The sequence below is a fragment of the Microtus pennsylvanicus genome, chromosome 12 (assembly GCF_037038515.1).
Source record: "Microtus pennsylvanicus isolate mMicPen1 chromosome 12, mMicPen1.hap1, whole genome shotgun sequence".
Classification (NCBI taxonomy): domain Eukaryota; kingdom Metazoa; phylum Chordata; class Mammalia; order Rodentia; family Cricetidae; genus Microtus; species Microtus pennsylvanicus.
In genome coordinates this window covers 68,330,731-68,346,951 of record NC_134590.1, presented here as the reverse complement: position 1 = coordinate 68,346,951, position 16,221 = coordinate 68,330,731, and the positions used below count along the sequence as shown (strand labels likewise).

The 16,221-nt window shown below is 46.5% G+C and overlaps 1 protein-coding gene across 3 annotated transcripts in view; it reads right to left on the bottom strand.

Annotated features, from left to right (window-relative positions):
• Adcy1 (adenylate cyclase 1) overlaps nt 1–16,221 on the bottom strand; it is a 126,848-nt gene that overhangs the window by 78,477 nt on the left and 32,150 nt on the right. For all 3 annotated transcript variants that reach the window (XR_012907327.1, XR_012907328.1, XM_075944302.1), the window contains exon 4: nt 8,174–8,285. Coding sequence is in view for 1 of the 3 variants with exons in the window: in XM_075944302.1 (XP_075800417.1) it covers nt 8,174–8,285 (112 nt within the window). In the remaining 2 variants the exon portion in view is untranslated. The remainder of the gene's footprint in view (nt 1–8,173; nt 8,286–16,221) is intronic.

Here is a 16,221-nt window from a genome sequence, read left to right as displayed (position 1 = left end):
AAGCCTGTTATTAGCTAACTCTTACTTTTAAATTAACTCATATCTCTTATCTACCCTCTGCCACGTAACTCATGGCTTGTCACCTCAGGATTTTTTGTTTTGTTTTGTTTTGTTTTTCTTTTTTCTTTTTTTGGATTTTCGAGACAGGGTTTCTCCGTAGCTTTTGGTTCCTGTCCTAGAACTAGCACTTGTAGACCAGGCTGGCCTCGAACTCACAGAGATCCACCTGCCTCTGCCTCCCGAGTGCTGGGATTAAAGGCGTGCGCCACCACCACCTGGCGTCACCTCAGTTTTTACACATCCTGTTTCCTCTGCTGAAATCTCCCTCAGACTCCGCCCTTCCTCCTCCCAGCATTCTCAGTTTGGTTCCCCTGCCTATGTTTATCCTGTTCAGGTATCGGCCAGTCAACTTCTTTATTAAACCAATCACAGCAACATATATTCACACCTTGTAAAGGAATAGTTCACACGCACACAAAAAAAAGGAAATTTAAAAGTATTTTGAACTGAATAAAAATAAATACACAACAGGCCAGGCATGGTGGCATACACTTTTAATCCCAATACTCAGGAGGTAGAATGTGGAGGATCTCTGTGAGTCTGAGCTCTAGGATAGCTAGGACTATATAGAGAGACCCTGTCCTGATAAACAAACAAAAAAAAATACCAGAGTATTGAAGATAATGCTAAAATAGCATTTCAGAGGCAATTTACAACATGAAAAGTTGATATTAAAGTCCCCAAAGTTACAAAATAATGACCCAAATTGCACCTTAAAATGTTACAAGAAGTAAATTCTACCCAAAATAAGAAGAAACACAATAGTTACGCCTAGAAGAAAGTTAATGAAACTAAGAGATCAATAAAATTGAAAGCTCATCCTTTAAGAAAGTCAGCAAAATTGTTCAACCAGAGTGATTAGGAAAGAGGGGGGTTGGGGGGAGGTGGGAAGGGGACAGGAGAGTGAGAGGAAGAGATGAGGGAGGGAAGGGCAGAGGGAGGGAGGGAGGAAGGGAGGGAGGGAGGGAGAGAGAATGAATATACAATTTACCAAAATCAGGAATAAAAGTGGCGGGGGCTGCAAAGGCGGCCACTGAGGAAGGATGTGGAAGTGTGACAAAAACCTACTCAGCAACTGTTAACACCTGGAATAAGTTAACACCTGGAATAATTTCTTAAAATAAATACAAATCATTAAAGTCATTTGAGAAACATACCCTAAATCGACCCTTCTGAATTTGCAAATTTCCTATCCTACTACATATTGAGAAAGAAAGACACCAACTTTACACAGGCATCTCGAGAGCTGGACAAGAGGAAGCGTTAACAAACTCAGCCTTGAGATCACACTTGATAGCATGGAGAGATGGAAGAAGAAACGCCACAGATGAAGATCTTAACACAGATGGGGAAAGTTCTAGGGAGATGTCGGCAAATCAAAGGCAAAACCACACAAGGAAGAGAATAATATCACAAGTGTATGGAGGCCCCAGAAACACATAGGTTGTTTGGGTTTTTTTTAGATTTATTTATTTATTATGTATACAACATTCTGCCTCCATGTATGCCTGCATGCCAGAAGAGGGCACCAGATCTCATTACAGATGGTTGTAAGCCACCATGCAGTTGCTGGGAATTGAACTCAGGACCTCTGGAAGAGCAACCAGTGCTCTTAACCACAGAGTCATCTCTCCAACCCACACACAGGTGTTTTTACAGTCTAACATCAGGCATGCATCCTTCATGCAGTGAAGGACACAGGAAATCAGGAACATCCCTGCAGATGCATGAGGGAGAAAACCCAGGAAAACGCAACTGGCATTTCAGATTTAAAAAATAAATCAGAGGAAAACTTGGAATAAAGGGAAACTGTTCAGTTCAACAAAAAAACTCTACAGAAACCCCACTGCTAATATGATTCTTGATGACGGAAGAATGCAGTGATGCCCCAGAAATTGAGAAGAAGCCAAGAATGCTGCTCTTGCACTTTCATCAGACATTACACCAGAGGATCTAGCCAGTCAAATGAAGCAGGAAAATAAAAAATCAAAGGCCTCCTGATGGAAAACAAACTAAGCTAAGATGCATTCATGTACAAACGTGACCACTGATGTGAGAAGTCCAGTGGAAACTCCACTTTCAGAGCAATAAACCAATAGAAAAACTTAATTTACATTCTGCTGTTCATAAAAAACAACTGTAAGCTAATATTTAAAAATCAACATGAATTATGCTATCAAAAGTAGGATCTACTTAAAGACATATCTGAGGAAATAAATGAAACACACAAAAAGGAAAAAGATTTAAAACATTTGTATGTTGTGAAAAAAAAAGCACACATTTCTAAAGGAAAACTAAACACGTTCTATCAACGCAGAGATGAACTATGTTCACGAATCAGAAGTTTCGACATCTGTAGATGTTGGTTCTCGCCGGATTCAAAGTAGAGTTGTAACAGGCAGCCTTTGTGGGAGAACCAAAGAAATGATTCTCAACGTATATTAGAAAGTACAGCGCCTAAAGTCACCGGCGTCACCTGAGAAAGAACTTCCCAGTTTGTTGGACCACAACACCTGAGCACAGACCACCATGAAGCTATAAGACCAACGGGCAGTCCAGGTGTCAAGGCAGACACACGGAGCAGTGGAACAGAACAGAATGTCCAGAAAGACCCCTGCCCAGCTCTATATGAAAAGTGCAGTCCCTAAAAATTTGATATGGTAAAATGTTGAGGGCCTGCAGGCAAAATAAATGGCTTTGATCTGTATATATAAAAATTAACTCAAGATGTATTGTAAACATTATCAGGGCATCTGTAGGCCCTCACTGAGGCAAACAGTTCTATTAGATTTGCTTCCCTACTGGACAGTGCAGGCCCGGCTCAGGCAGCTGGCAAGCAAAGCAAGGGATAAGATTAGCTGCCCTTCTCTGTCACGTATGTTTCTCCAAGAACAACATCTTCGTAAAGTTACTAAAAATGCATGCACACGAAGAATGTGTGAGAACACAAAGGATTTGTGGGTGAATTTGCCTGGGCTCCTGAGGGTGGTTGTTTTCGAGTGTGGACACACGCCTCAGAAAATACAGAATATATACATTTGCTCTCTGTGCCGCAGTCAGAGCCTGAGGAAGCAAGTGTTAGGAACACGTGCTCACCTCGGCAGAGGGGAGCAGGGGGGCAATCCCAGCTGGTGAGGAGCACCCTGGGTCTTGAGCCTCTGCAGAGTGCAGCCTGATTTAATCACTGTGGCCGTGAGATAGCAGCTAATTGACAGTTCTCTAAAACAGACCCAGCTAGCGAATGGACCTGTTCTGCAGCCAGCGTTATCTGGTTATGAATTAAAGACCTTGATGGGATTAAAGAAAGATGAGCTAATATCTGGGGAGAGAACACCCTAATTTTTTTCACACTGAACTTCCAGATATTTGTGCCGCTCTGACAGATGGCCTCGCTTGTGCTGGGTTCCCTGGCCAGGGTGATGATTATTATTATGATCTTTATTGCATGGCAACCCTGGGCTAGGCACTAGCCTAGAGATTTTAGAGTTTATATTACGGGAGTTTTGTTATGGAGCTTCTTGCTACAGTAATCCCTTGGAATAGTCAGAGCTACCCTCATTTCTTTCAGGAAAAGACCAAAACTCAGAGCGAGTTCAGCGTGTAGTGATCTATGTATATGTATTTGTGTGTGTGTGTGTGTGTGTATACATACATATATATGTCCCTCAGAAATATCAATGATACCACCTTAATTAGGCAATAAAAAGACGACATAGATATGATTTAGTTAAAGATCTGAAATAAGAAACCCGTCCACTGCGGAGTGGGACACGAGGGAGAGGAGGAGGGGAGAGGAGGAGGAAAGGCCACTTGAGGCAGAAGGAGACTTGGGAGACCTGGCAGGAGCCAGCAGAGGGTGTGTGAGGCAGAGGATAGCCTCTCTGGAACGCCTGCAGGAAGAACAGCTCTGCCAACAGTACTGATTCCAACTGCAGGCTCCAAACCTGTAAGAACAAATTTCTGTTGTTTCAAGCTTCCAGATCTTCATGGGACGTTGCCAGAGTGGCCTTAAGAAACCAGCACAATGACAGACATTGGGCAAGGACAATGCAGACACAACAATGCAACCCCATAATACAAACAACCTGATAGACTACTTAAAATGTTCTGCTCTTCAAAGAATACTATTCGAAGGAGCAAAATATACAAGGGGAAAAACCTGCAAGGCATGCGTCTGAAGAAGGGCCAGCTTGTGGACCATTATGAACTCTTGGGCAGGGCACAGTGGCCTACACCTGTGATCTCAGCACTCAGGGCTAAGAGGGGGTAATGTGAGTTCGAGGCCAGCTCAGACAACACAGTGCAACCCCAACCAAAACAATTAAAAATAAAATAGACGTAGTCTCAAAACCCCACAGTTTTGAGATCAACCCAATTTATAAAGAAGAATGGTCAAAAAAAAAAAACCAAAAAACAAAATGGATACTCCAAAGATGACACATGGATGGTCACAAGCCATTAAAAGATATGCATGGCTTGTTACTAGGGAGACCACACAACCACTTAAAAGCCCAGCCACCGCAGAAGACAAAGATGCAGAGAAACTGGTACCACACACTATGGTTGGGGACGTGAGACGGCAACAGGCAATCTGGAAAGTACTGGGTTCATTTCTTAAAACACTAAATGTAAATTCAGCAAATTCTGTCATCTGCCCACTCCTACGCATTTACACAAGAAAACAGCAAGCACTCACCGGCACGAAGTCTTAGACACAAATGCTCTCGGCAGCTTTATTTGGAATAAGCTAGCCCAGAAATAACCCAGATGCCCATCAGGCTGTGAAGAGACAACAAGCTTTGATTCAGCTGGACAATGGGATGCTTCTAGGCAATGAGAAGGATTAGAAGTATTTTCTCTGAAGGGCCCTCCATGCCACTAGAAGAGCGAGAAGCCGAGAACAGAACAGAGCAAGCCTTGTTCTGGAGAAGGCAAAGCCTCTGAGAGAAAGCTGCTGCAGGAAGGTGTGGGGCGTAGCCAGCACCCAGAAGCGAACACAGCCTGACACCTGGCACCCTTTATTAGGACATCAGTCATGGGCAGGCACTTAGGAGCCAGAGCCACACTTTGGTCCCTGTTTGTTCAGAGAGTGGCATGCATCAGGCGGAGGAAGATATGCATTGTTTAAACCTTTCCTTTGTTCACAAAGACTTCCACAAAAGACAGACTTTTCTCAACAAAGATCTTCCTCCAAAATACCCAAACTCAGCTCACAAAGTACTATGCCTTCCTTGGGGGGCTGTGGGAGGGGCTTTCATACCCTTCTCATACCACGTCCCAGTAGGGCATGGCAGGGCTATCCCATAAGCATGGAAGGAAGGCAGCAAGACCAGAAACTGTGCTGGGCCCCTGGAGACTATAGGACCAGGAGGGGTGCATGAAACCAGAGTCTTGGGGCAGTCAAGGTGAGTCTCAACTGGATAGGAGGAAGATTCAGGGGGTCAAAGTAGGGGGTAAGAGAACACCCCAAGGCCCAGCATTCTGCATGTAAGCAATGTCCTTTAGCAAGTCGTTCACTCAGATGCTGGCCACAAAACCCAGTTTGTAATATGAAGATTTCCAGGTATTTGGGACGCTGATGGTTGGTTCTGGATCAGGCCCTGGGAGCTACAAACCCCTCCTGGGAGGAGAATTGACAGAAATGGCTAGAGCTTTCCTTCCAAGGACTACCACACCCTCTGGCACGGCTGAGCAATTGCAGAAGAGCTACCTGAGGTTGGGAGCATACCCCACATCCACATGACATCCATGTCACCCTCCAAAGGCCAGTCAGAGGTGCGCTTCTTCCCAGACACACCTGTAAGCCACATTGCCACTGACTTTCTCTCCAGGTGCTCACCGGGCCAAGTTCCCTAGATCTCACAGTCATAGCGGAAAGAAGGGGCAAACAGCTCTTGGTGGCTGTCACAACTGGGAAGCAGAGCCCTCAGTAAATGCAAACGCAGGCATGCTGGTTCTCATCAGTGCTGGTCTGCTCCCTGCTTGCTCAGCAGCTCTAGAGGAGGCTGCTGCAGCCGTGGATAACGGCCCAGGCTTTTCTGACTCTCCTCATAAACAGGCACCCTCAGAGCTCTACCGCTCTCAGAGGCCAGGCCAGTGAGTCCAGAGACCACTGAAGCAGACAGACATCTTGGTGTGGCATTGTCTCACTTGATAAATTCATGTGGCCTCTGCTGTGGGCCAGACTCCTTGGTCATAACCGGGACCTCAGAGCTGATTTGGAAACGAGTGTGGCTTGCCCATAGACACCCCGTCTTAGAGGAAAACAGCAAGACCCAGGGACTCACCTCAGAGTGCAAGGGAAGCTCACATGAGGACAGGCACAGCCACACTCAGAGGGACAAGACCCAGGGACAAGACAAGGCTGCAGAGACCTCACAGACCAGTGTCCAACAAAAGCAGCAGACGGAAGACAAGCCTTTCCCAGTTAGGGGTCCTACAGCACCCTGACTAGGACATCCTATGGTACCCCAGGAGGGGCTTTCCCAGAAGATGTTTACACAGATAGCAACTTCACCATCCAATTCTGAGATGTTCACCCCAGCAACATTCCACGGGACCTCATCAAGGGGGCATGGGGATAGATTTATGTCAGCCTGACACAAGCTAAAGTCATCTGAGAGGAGGGATGCTCAGTTGAGAAAATGCCTCCATAAGATGGGGCTATAGGCAGGTCTGTAGGACATTTGTTTAATTAGTGATTAATGGGGGAGGGCCCAGCCCACTGTGAGTGGGGCCATCCCTGGACTGGTAGTCCAGTGTTCTAAAAGAAAACAGACTGAGTAAGTCATAAGGAGCAAGCCAGTAAGAAGCACCCCTCCATGTCCTCCGCATCAATTCCTGCCTCTAGGTTCCTGACTTGCTTGAGTTCCTGCCCTGACTTCCCCAACTTGCTTTAGGTTCTGGTGTTCACTACAACAATGGCGTCCATAACTAACAGAAGGGAGTACTGTCTAAAATCCTTGCTGCCACCCTTCCCACCTTAATCTCCTCTCTGCCCAGCTTGGGGCTACTCCCACCTGCAGTCAAACATTAAACCTGCTGTCTGGTGTCTGCCAATAACCTAACCCGTGCCCACTGAGTCTCCTTACCCAGCCAGCACTGCACCCAATTCTGACAAATTGCACCAGCCCTGGCTGCCCAACTCACTTCACTAAGAAACCCTTCCCTGCTGCCTTCACCAAGGAAATGGCTACCCATGCCCCTCAGTTTCCCAGCACCCATGCCCCACCCGGGCCAAGGGTAGGAAAAAGAGAATGTAACTCCACAATAAACCCCTTCACCACCTTGAAGGGTAAAGATGGTTAGGAGGTAAGCCAGGCAGTAGCACCCCAATAAATTACATGCTCAAGTGTTCCCACCTCTGCCTTCTGCTCCCTCCCTCCCTCCCTCCTTCCCTCCCACTATCAGTGGTTCCCACTCTTCCTCAGGTACAGATGGTGTGCTGTGGAACTTGCCTCCGCCTACACAGGCTGGGAGCCAGGATCAGTGTAGATCCACAAGACGGGTGAGCTACAGGGATTTCAGCCTACACGGTAAAGTTCCAAAAGTGCAAAGGACTCCTAAGACCATACACTAGGATCTCACACAGAGACATGGAGCCTAAGGACAGAGTGTCACCCTTCATCAAGGCTTACCTACCACAAGTGCCAAATGTTAAGAATTCCAGCAGGAAGACTGGTGAGCATCCCCAACATTCCTAGCATCACCGGGGGCTGGGGAAGGGGGAGTCTGCAGTAGAATCACCAAGAGCAGGGGTTTCAGCAGGGACTGGGGGAAGAGGTAGCAGGCATTTTCCAGCTCAGAAGGAGGGCAACCCCAGAGCAAGGCCAGCCCGAGAAGAGTCACAGGTAGAGAGGGGGCTGTGATTGTCCCAGGTACACAATGCCAGGCTGGCCAGGGCCAAGTGCAGCCCGCAGGACATGGTTCCATATGAACGCCTCTTGGAAGGAGCCAGTGTAACTTGTGAAGTGCAGGTACCAAACTTAGGCCTAACGTAGAACCACTGACCAGTGAGGCCCCTATACTGCAGATACCGAGGTTGGCTGGGCAGAGCACCACTCCAGAAGCGCTCTGGCTTAATCAAGAGAACAAAAGCAAACATTGTGCTTACCGTGGCTAACTCGTCGAACTTGCCGAAGAGTTCGTTGAGCAGTTTCACCAGCTCCTGGGCCGTGCACTGGGATGCCAGACCTGTGAACCCCACGATGTCTGCAAACAGGATGCTGCAAGAGGAAGGGGATCCAGGTCACCTCTCCTTGGTCACTTCAGAAATCATGAGCTAAGAGTTGCATAGCCTTTTCCATCTATACCCTTGCTTACTCCTGAAAGCTGACTTGTAGACTTCCTTGTACATGGAAGTTTCTATCCTGCCAGGCCCCACAGTCATTCAGTCCCAAATAAACACACAGAGGCTTATATTAGTTATAAACTGTTTGACCTATTGCTCAAGCTTATTACTAACTAGCTCTTACAACTTATATTAACCCATAATTCTTATCTATATTCAGCCATGTGGCTTGGTATTTTTTCTGAGTAAGGCATTCTCATCTTGCTTCCTCTGGGTCTGGGTGCCAACTGTCTCTTTCCTCTTTCCAGAATTCTCCTAGTCTGGCTGCCCTGCCTATACTTCCTGCCTGGCTACTGGCCAATCAATGTTTTATTAAACCAATATGAAGACAAACCTTTATAGTATAAAAAAGTATTATCCCCCAGCACTTCTTTCTTTTATAGGCAAGAGGACCTAGGCTTAGGACAGCTGCAAGGCACACCTCTTGGTCACAGAGGGATTAGTTGCTGGGCCACTTGAGCTTGCCATCCCTCATGCTGACCCCTCACCCCACATAGGGAGCTCTTACTAACTTCCCAATAGACCAGCTCCCTTCCCAGAGAGCTCACCATGGGCATCTACATTGGGGCCAGGGACAGGAAGTAGAGTGTTTAGCTTTTAAGAAAGGAATGGTCCATTCCCACCAGCCATCTTCTCCTTCTGCTACGTGGATGCATGTGCCCATCAGAGTGTCAGAACCAAAGCCCTAAATCACTGTGTAGAGCAGCGGTTCTTAACCTGTGAGTTGTGACTCCTTTGTGTTTGGAGGGAGGTTTCAAATAACCCTTTCACAGGGCTCACCTAAGACTATAAGAAATATGGATGTTTACATTATGATTCATAACAGTAGCAAAGAAAAAACTTTATGGTTGGGGGTCACCATGCATGAGAAAGGATATATATTAAAGCATTTGGAAAGTTGAGAACCACTGGTGTTGAAGGTTCATAGCCCCACATGACACCCCCCAAGTATTAGGTGATTATTTATTGCAGAACTGGGGTCAGTCTCTAGAACATGGTGCCTGCTCAATTTTCTACAGAAGATAAGACTCTAAAAGGTATTTCCTATTATTTTCTCTTTCAAAACGAAAACATATTCTGCAAACATATGAGAGATGAAAAATACTGTTTGTTTTTAAACGTTGTTTAGCTTTAAGGTCTGTCTTTAAATATGCTGCTCAAATATTCAGAGCTTTCCTATAATTTCAGGAAGCGAGATGCTCCACCTTCTGCACCCCTCTGTGGGAGCTACAAATGTCAGGCAAAAAGAAATGAGCGCTCTTGTGGACAACAGAGGGGGCTGCCAAAGATAAGCCAGGCTGGACAGTACCGGAGGGGAGCAGGGGTTAGCGCTGGGCTCTGGCAGAACAGCCCCACTCCACCAGCTACAGCGAGGAGACTGTCCGCCCTTCCTCATGCCCACTTCTCATCTGCGGCGCGGAAATGAGCGTGCACATGTCCATCACCATGTACAATATTTTTATCACTTCTGTTTTTAAACTTTTTCATACAGTATATTTTAATCTCGTTCTTTCCCCTCTCTCCAGGTTCCTCCCCCAACCCATCTACCTAACTTCATGTCCCTTCTCTCTCTTTAAACAACAAAAACCACAAAACCCAAAACTAAAACCAAACCAAATTTAAAAAAATAAAATTCAAGCACGAATGCATACACACATAGAGAGAGAAACCAAAACAAAAAACAAAACAAAACAAAACATGGCGCCTGTTTTGTGTTGGCCAACTACTTCCGAGCACGAGGCTGGGTGCTCCACTGATTTTCCCTCTTCCAGCATCTTTCAGAGTTTATGTCCACTTCCCCTCCCCCTGCTGGGATCTTGTGTGGTTTGAGGCTGTGCAGGTCTTGCTGTGGTGTCACAGTCTGAGTTCAAACAGCTGTTTCCTACTGGTCCCCCATTCACACTCATCTGAAGTGTTATTTACTTGCCGGCTGCTCACGAAGGGCTAGCTATGCTGGATGCGTGCTTGGGATGGACCATAAACAGGAGATTCCAATAAATACCTCTGCCCTCGGGATTCTTCTGGCCAGGGGAAGGGGACATTTGAAATATGTCAAGGCATTTTATTTATCTGTGGTGGAAAGAGACAAGGAGACGGTTGAGGGGCCTAGACTTCCAGCTATGAGCAGACCAGCTTTGACCGGCAAGAAGAGAGCAGGGAGCTAAGGAGCCATGGAGCAAATGCGGCTTCTGCGGAGGGGCCAGTGCTGCAGCTCCCGTGTCCTGGAGGATGCAGAGTTCTTCCCTTTTTACTCCAGCCTTTGAATGTACCTTCCTGCTGGCTTCTGGCCCTCATCTCCATAAACCGGGCATCATCTCACTCAAGATCACTTCTAGATAGCCCTCTCTCTCCTGTTGCTTTCAGATTCTGCCTGCATCTCTGGCTGTCATCACTTTGACTAGGATATGCCTTGGTGTGGGTCTCTAAGTTTATTCTCTTTAAAACACATCAAGCTTCTGGGATAAATAGATTAATATGGTGGGGGGTGTTGTTTTAAGGAATATTTTTAGTCATTGTTTTTTCAAAGGTCCTGTCTTCTTCCCTTGTCTAGGGAATCTCAACACGTGTGTGTTGATAAGCTTGATAGCACCTCACAGTGTTCTGAAACCCTTCCTATTTCTCCATTTTCCCCACCCTCCTGCTGCATGGCGACGCTCCTGCTCTGCCATTAAGTTCTCTTATTCTCCCGCTGCCGGCTCAAGTCAGCAACTGAACCCCTCCAGAAAATTTTCACCTCACTTGTATGTCTTAAATTTAGAAGTTCTATTTGATTTGGTTATTTTTAAAAAGTCTGCACTGTTGGTATCCTCTGTTTGGTGAGGAAACATCGCCATGGCTTCCTTTAATTGCACAGACAGTTTGAACACATTTAAAATCGCTGACTTCAAATGTTCGTCTAAGAATCCCAATGTCTAGGCTTCCTTGGGGACGGTTTCTGCTGACTGCTAGTTTTGCTCATGTATGAGCCATGCATACTTTTTGCAGCATATCCAATATATCTGAGAGCACAAGACAGCAACTCTAGAAATGAGTCTCGCCCATCCCCATCTGAGGGTTCTGGTCACGACTGATTTGGATGTTCTTTGCAAACTAATTCTGCATAGGCTTGGTCTTCTGAAATTCCCACATCTGTGCCTAGACCTTTGCACAGGACCCCCATGTTCATTCATTGCCCAGCTGTCCCTTTCATTGTTTCCAGTCACCTTGCTGCCTGCCTCAACTGTCACCGCTGCCGGAAGCAGCTGCAGTGCTGAAGGATCACCCTGGGCTGTTTCCAACAAAGGCACTGAGCGGCTGAGGCTGTGGCTGAGGCGGGGCTGAGTCAGGGCTGCTGGCAAAGGCCAATGAGAGGGCTTCCCAAGGGAATCCCCAGGTCAGCAAACCCTGACAATTCTGAGTGCAGAGCTTTGAAGGGGCACATTCTCAGCCTCCAGAGGCTGTGGAGCTAAAGAGAAAGAGCAGCGGACGGGTGCTGAAGCCACAGAGTCCCAGTCTTGATGCCCAGTGGTTTCTCCCGAGGACACACTCCTGGGTGATTGCCGGAGTTTGATGAATCACCAAGCTGGATCTAATTCCAGTTACTCCTGCTATTGCTGCTATGAAATCATTGCCCAAAAAATGTCATAGAACTCAGCCCATTTTTCTTTCTAGGATTTTATACATTTCAGGTTATAATCAATTTTAGTTGATTGTGTATATGGTATCAGATGAAGGTCCAATTTCATTGTTCCATGTGTTGATGGTTGGCTTTTCTAGCACTGTCTACTGAAGATAACCCTTCCCTTATTTCACGTGCACTCTTGAGGGCACATTGGGTACATGTATTCTGGGTTCCTTATTCTATTTCATCCTGTCTAAGTTTCTGTTTTCATGCCATACTGTTTCAATCACGACAGCTTTGCAGTATAATTTGTAGTCAAGAAATCCAGTGCTTTTAGGTCAGAAATAAAGTATGATTTACTTCTCTCGAATTTATTGAGATTTTTTACGTGACCTTGTGTGTTCTGTGATAGAGAAGGAGTCACAGGCACTTGAGAAGAATGTAGATTCTACTGCTGAGTGGGATGGTCCGGTCTGTTCCATCTACTGGCACCAAATCCACAGTGTTATTATCGTCTTCCTCTCTCTCTTTACCCTTCTGTCTCAACACTCTGCTTACCATCAGAAAAAAGTGGATTACTATTGATTTGATAGACAACTCCCCTTTCAGGTCTATGGATGCTTGCTTTGCATATTTCAGTGTTTTGTGTTGGGTGTGGGCTTTTATGACTGTTATTGCAAACTGGCTCCTCAACCATGATGAAATGCCATCTCTTCTGACCATGTTTGCATGAGTATACTTGCTCTCCCCTGGTTCTCATTCACACAGTCGCTCTTCTCCATCTCTTCCCCTCCAGCTGGAGGTGCGTCCTCATGAAGCAAGCTTCCTGCACACGAAGTATGGTGAGACTGCTCGGTCACTGGTTTGACTTGTGTCTGTTTGACCGATGTTCCCATCAGCCATTCTGTCTTTTGAGTGATTGGGGGATTTTCCCCCAGCTACACGTAGAGTATTGATGGAGAAGGGCTCACACTGCCTTTATGGCTCACACTGCCTTTATGGCTCACACTGCCTCTTGGGCCTGTGGATCTTTTGTTTGTATTCTCTTACGCGTTAAGCTGCTGTTTATTGGTTTTCTGGATTGGAATGCTGTGATTATTTTCTCTTTTTTGTTTCGGTTAACTTCTTGATATCATACTGCTGTTCCATTACACAGAAGAAAATGTACAATTTAATACCTCTTCCATAATCTGCTCACCACAGTTTACATGTACTTGTATCGTATATTAAGTTATTTAAGAACCTCTGACTTTTAACTTTTTCACATTTGTTTACCTGTTTGCCACATGTTTACCTGTCTACCACATGTTTCGGGGGCCTGCAGAAGGATGTCTCAGGCGCGGCACCTCTGGTCTATGGAGTTTCTGTCGTGTGCTTTAAATATTTGGAATATGTCACTTACGCTCTCTGCCCTGCATGGTTTCTGCCTAAAGATCCACGGACAAGCTGCTGGGGATTCTGTTATTTACAGGAAGGCACTTTCTGCTGCTGTTTTCAAAATTCTCACTTTGTCTCAACTTTACAGGATTTTATCATGTAAATTTCTTTAAGTTTATCTTATTCAGTGTCATATATGTTTCCTAGTTCTGGAAGCCCATTTCTGTCTCCACATGTCTATCTGAAAAGATTTTCTAAAATCTTTATGGTCTGGAAGGTGGTGGGCACAAACTTTTAATCTGATTTCAAGGAAAACCAGGGATACACAGAGGAATCCTGTCTTTTAAAAAGGGGGGAGAAAGAAAAAGAACAAACACAAAAGCTTTTGTCCCCTTTCCCACTCTTCTCCTTCAGCAGTCCGTATGATGTGCCCAATGCTGGCGTCTCAAGTCCCCTTAACCTTCCTCCATTCCTTCCCATTCTCTTTTCTCTTTCTGACCCTCTGCCTGGGACTTCCCAGGGACCTGTCTTCCAGTTCACCGATTTTTTTTTTCTTCCTGAGTCCCTATTCTCCTCTAGGGAATTTTATATTCGGTCGTTAGGGTCTTTTTTTTTTGGTCAATTTTTTTTTAATTTATTTATTTATTAAGGATTTCTGCCTCCTCCCCGCCACCGCCTCCCATTTCCCTCCCCCTCCCCCGATCAAGTCCCCCTCCCTCATCAGCTGGAAGAGCAATCAGGGTTCCCTGACCTGTGGGAAGCCCAAGGACCGCCCAACTCCATCCAGGTCTAGTAAGGTGAGCATTGCGGTCTTAAGCTTTCTGACTTTGTACTCCTTGGTGCTTCTATTTCCCTGCTGAAATTCTCATTTTCCTCATGCACAATTCTTTTCTAGCTTCATGAGAGCTATTTTTATTCTCTTGTGAAGCAATCCATGTAAGTGCATTTTCTCAGATCTGTGTCTGCAGGTCTACCTTCCTCCTTTTGGGGGGACGCTTTTGCTTGGCTCTTCTTTCCCAGCCTGCAGAGAGCAGTCTCATGGAAGAGAGCAACCACGTCACTTATTCTAGTCAAGACACTCTCTGTGTCCCCAGCAGGCAGCTGTGGGTCCCATCGGTCCACTCTGTCCTGAGCAGGGGATACATGCGTGAGAACTGTGGCATTCTCCAGCTCAAGCTCCACCTCTGTTTTCCCAGCAAATCAAGTCTATGTCAGACTTTTCAGAAATTCAGGACTGAACTGTAGATGCCGCTTGTTTCAGCAGCCCCAAAGCAGCTGGGGAACTGGTCACGCTGATGAAGTCTCTCCCTCCCAGTGAGTGGACAGGAGAAGGGGAGGATGGAGAAGAACTTGAGGGAACAGGATGATCGAGATGGGGGGAGGACAGAGATGGAGAGCAATGAGAGAGATATCTTGATTGAGGGAGCCATTATGGGGCTAGCAGGAAACCTGGCACTAGAGACCCCAGCTAAAACCCTAAGCAATAGTGGAGAGGGTGCCCAAACTGGCCTTGCCCTGTAGTCAGATTGATGACTATCTTAACTGTCACCATAGAACCTTCATCCAGCAGCTGGTACCACAGAGGCAGAGACCCACAGTGAAGCACTGGGCTGAGCTCCCAAATCCAGTCAAAGAGTGGGAGGAGTGAGAATATGAACAAAGAGGTCAAGACCATGATGGGGGCACCCACTGAAACAGCTTACCTGAGCTAATGGGAGCTCACCAACTCTGGTCTGACAGGGAAGGAACCAACAGAAAACCAAACTAGTCCCTCTGAATGTGGGTGACAGTTGTATGGCTGAGGCAGACTGAGAGGCCGCTGGCAGTGGGACCAGGATTAATCCCTACTGCATGTACTGGCCTTTTGGAACCCATTCTCTTTGGATGGACACCTTGCTCAACCTAGATATAGTAGGGAGGGCCTTGGTCCTTCCTTAAAGCAATGTGCCTTGCCCTCTCCCAGGAGTATATGGGGATGAGTTGGGGGAAAGGTAGAGGGAATGGGAGGAGGGGAGGGATTGGGAACTGGGATTGGTATGTTTCTAAATAAAACAAAAACAAAAAAGATAGTTGTATGTCAACTTGACCCAAGCTAATGTCATCTGAAAGGAGGGAACCTCAACTAAGAAAATGCTTCCAATAAGATGGGGCTATAGGCATGCCTGTAGGGTATTTTCTTAATTAGTGATTAAAGTGGGTAGACCCTGGCTTAAAGCCCAAGACCCTGGGCTGTGGTCTTGGGTTCTATAAGAAAGCAGGTTGAGCAAGTCATGGGGAGCAGGCCAGTAAGCAGCGCCCCTCACAGCCTCGGCATCAGCTCCCTGCCCTGACTTCCTTCAGTGATGGATTACAATGTGGAGGTGTAAGCCAAACAAACCCCGTCCTCCACAACTAGCTTTCAGGCATGGCGTTTACAGTGATAGAAACTTAACTAAGACACGGGGAGGCTGCAGAGCTAGTGTATTTGTTTATCTCTCTGCTATTGAGCAAGCAGAAGGCTAATGCTGCCTCCTCCCTCAAGTTACCAGAAGCCTCTCAACTGTGACACCCTCCTACAGTACGCCCTCCAGGTTCTCACTGAAACATCCTGGTGGCCGGCGTGCCTGCAGGGCAAGCCGCTGGGATACTGAATTATGTCTCTTCCCGCTAACAAGGAGTAGCAGGTGCGATAAGGGAAGTACATCAAATGTGAATGGCAGCTAATCCTGCATCCAGCCCTCCACCCCCTGCCCAGGGCATCCTGCATATTCGTTTCACATGGCTGAATCTCAATTTCCTGATTCCCACAAGGCAGGCAGCGATGCCAGCTGCTCACGGGAGAGAGAGCACAGCA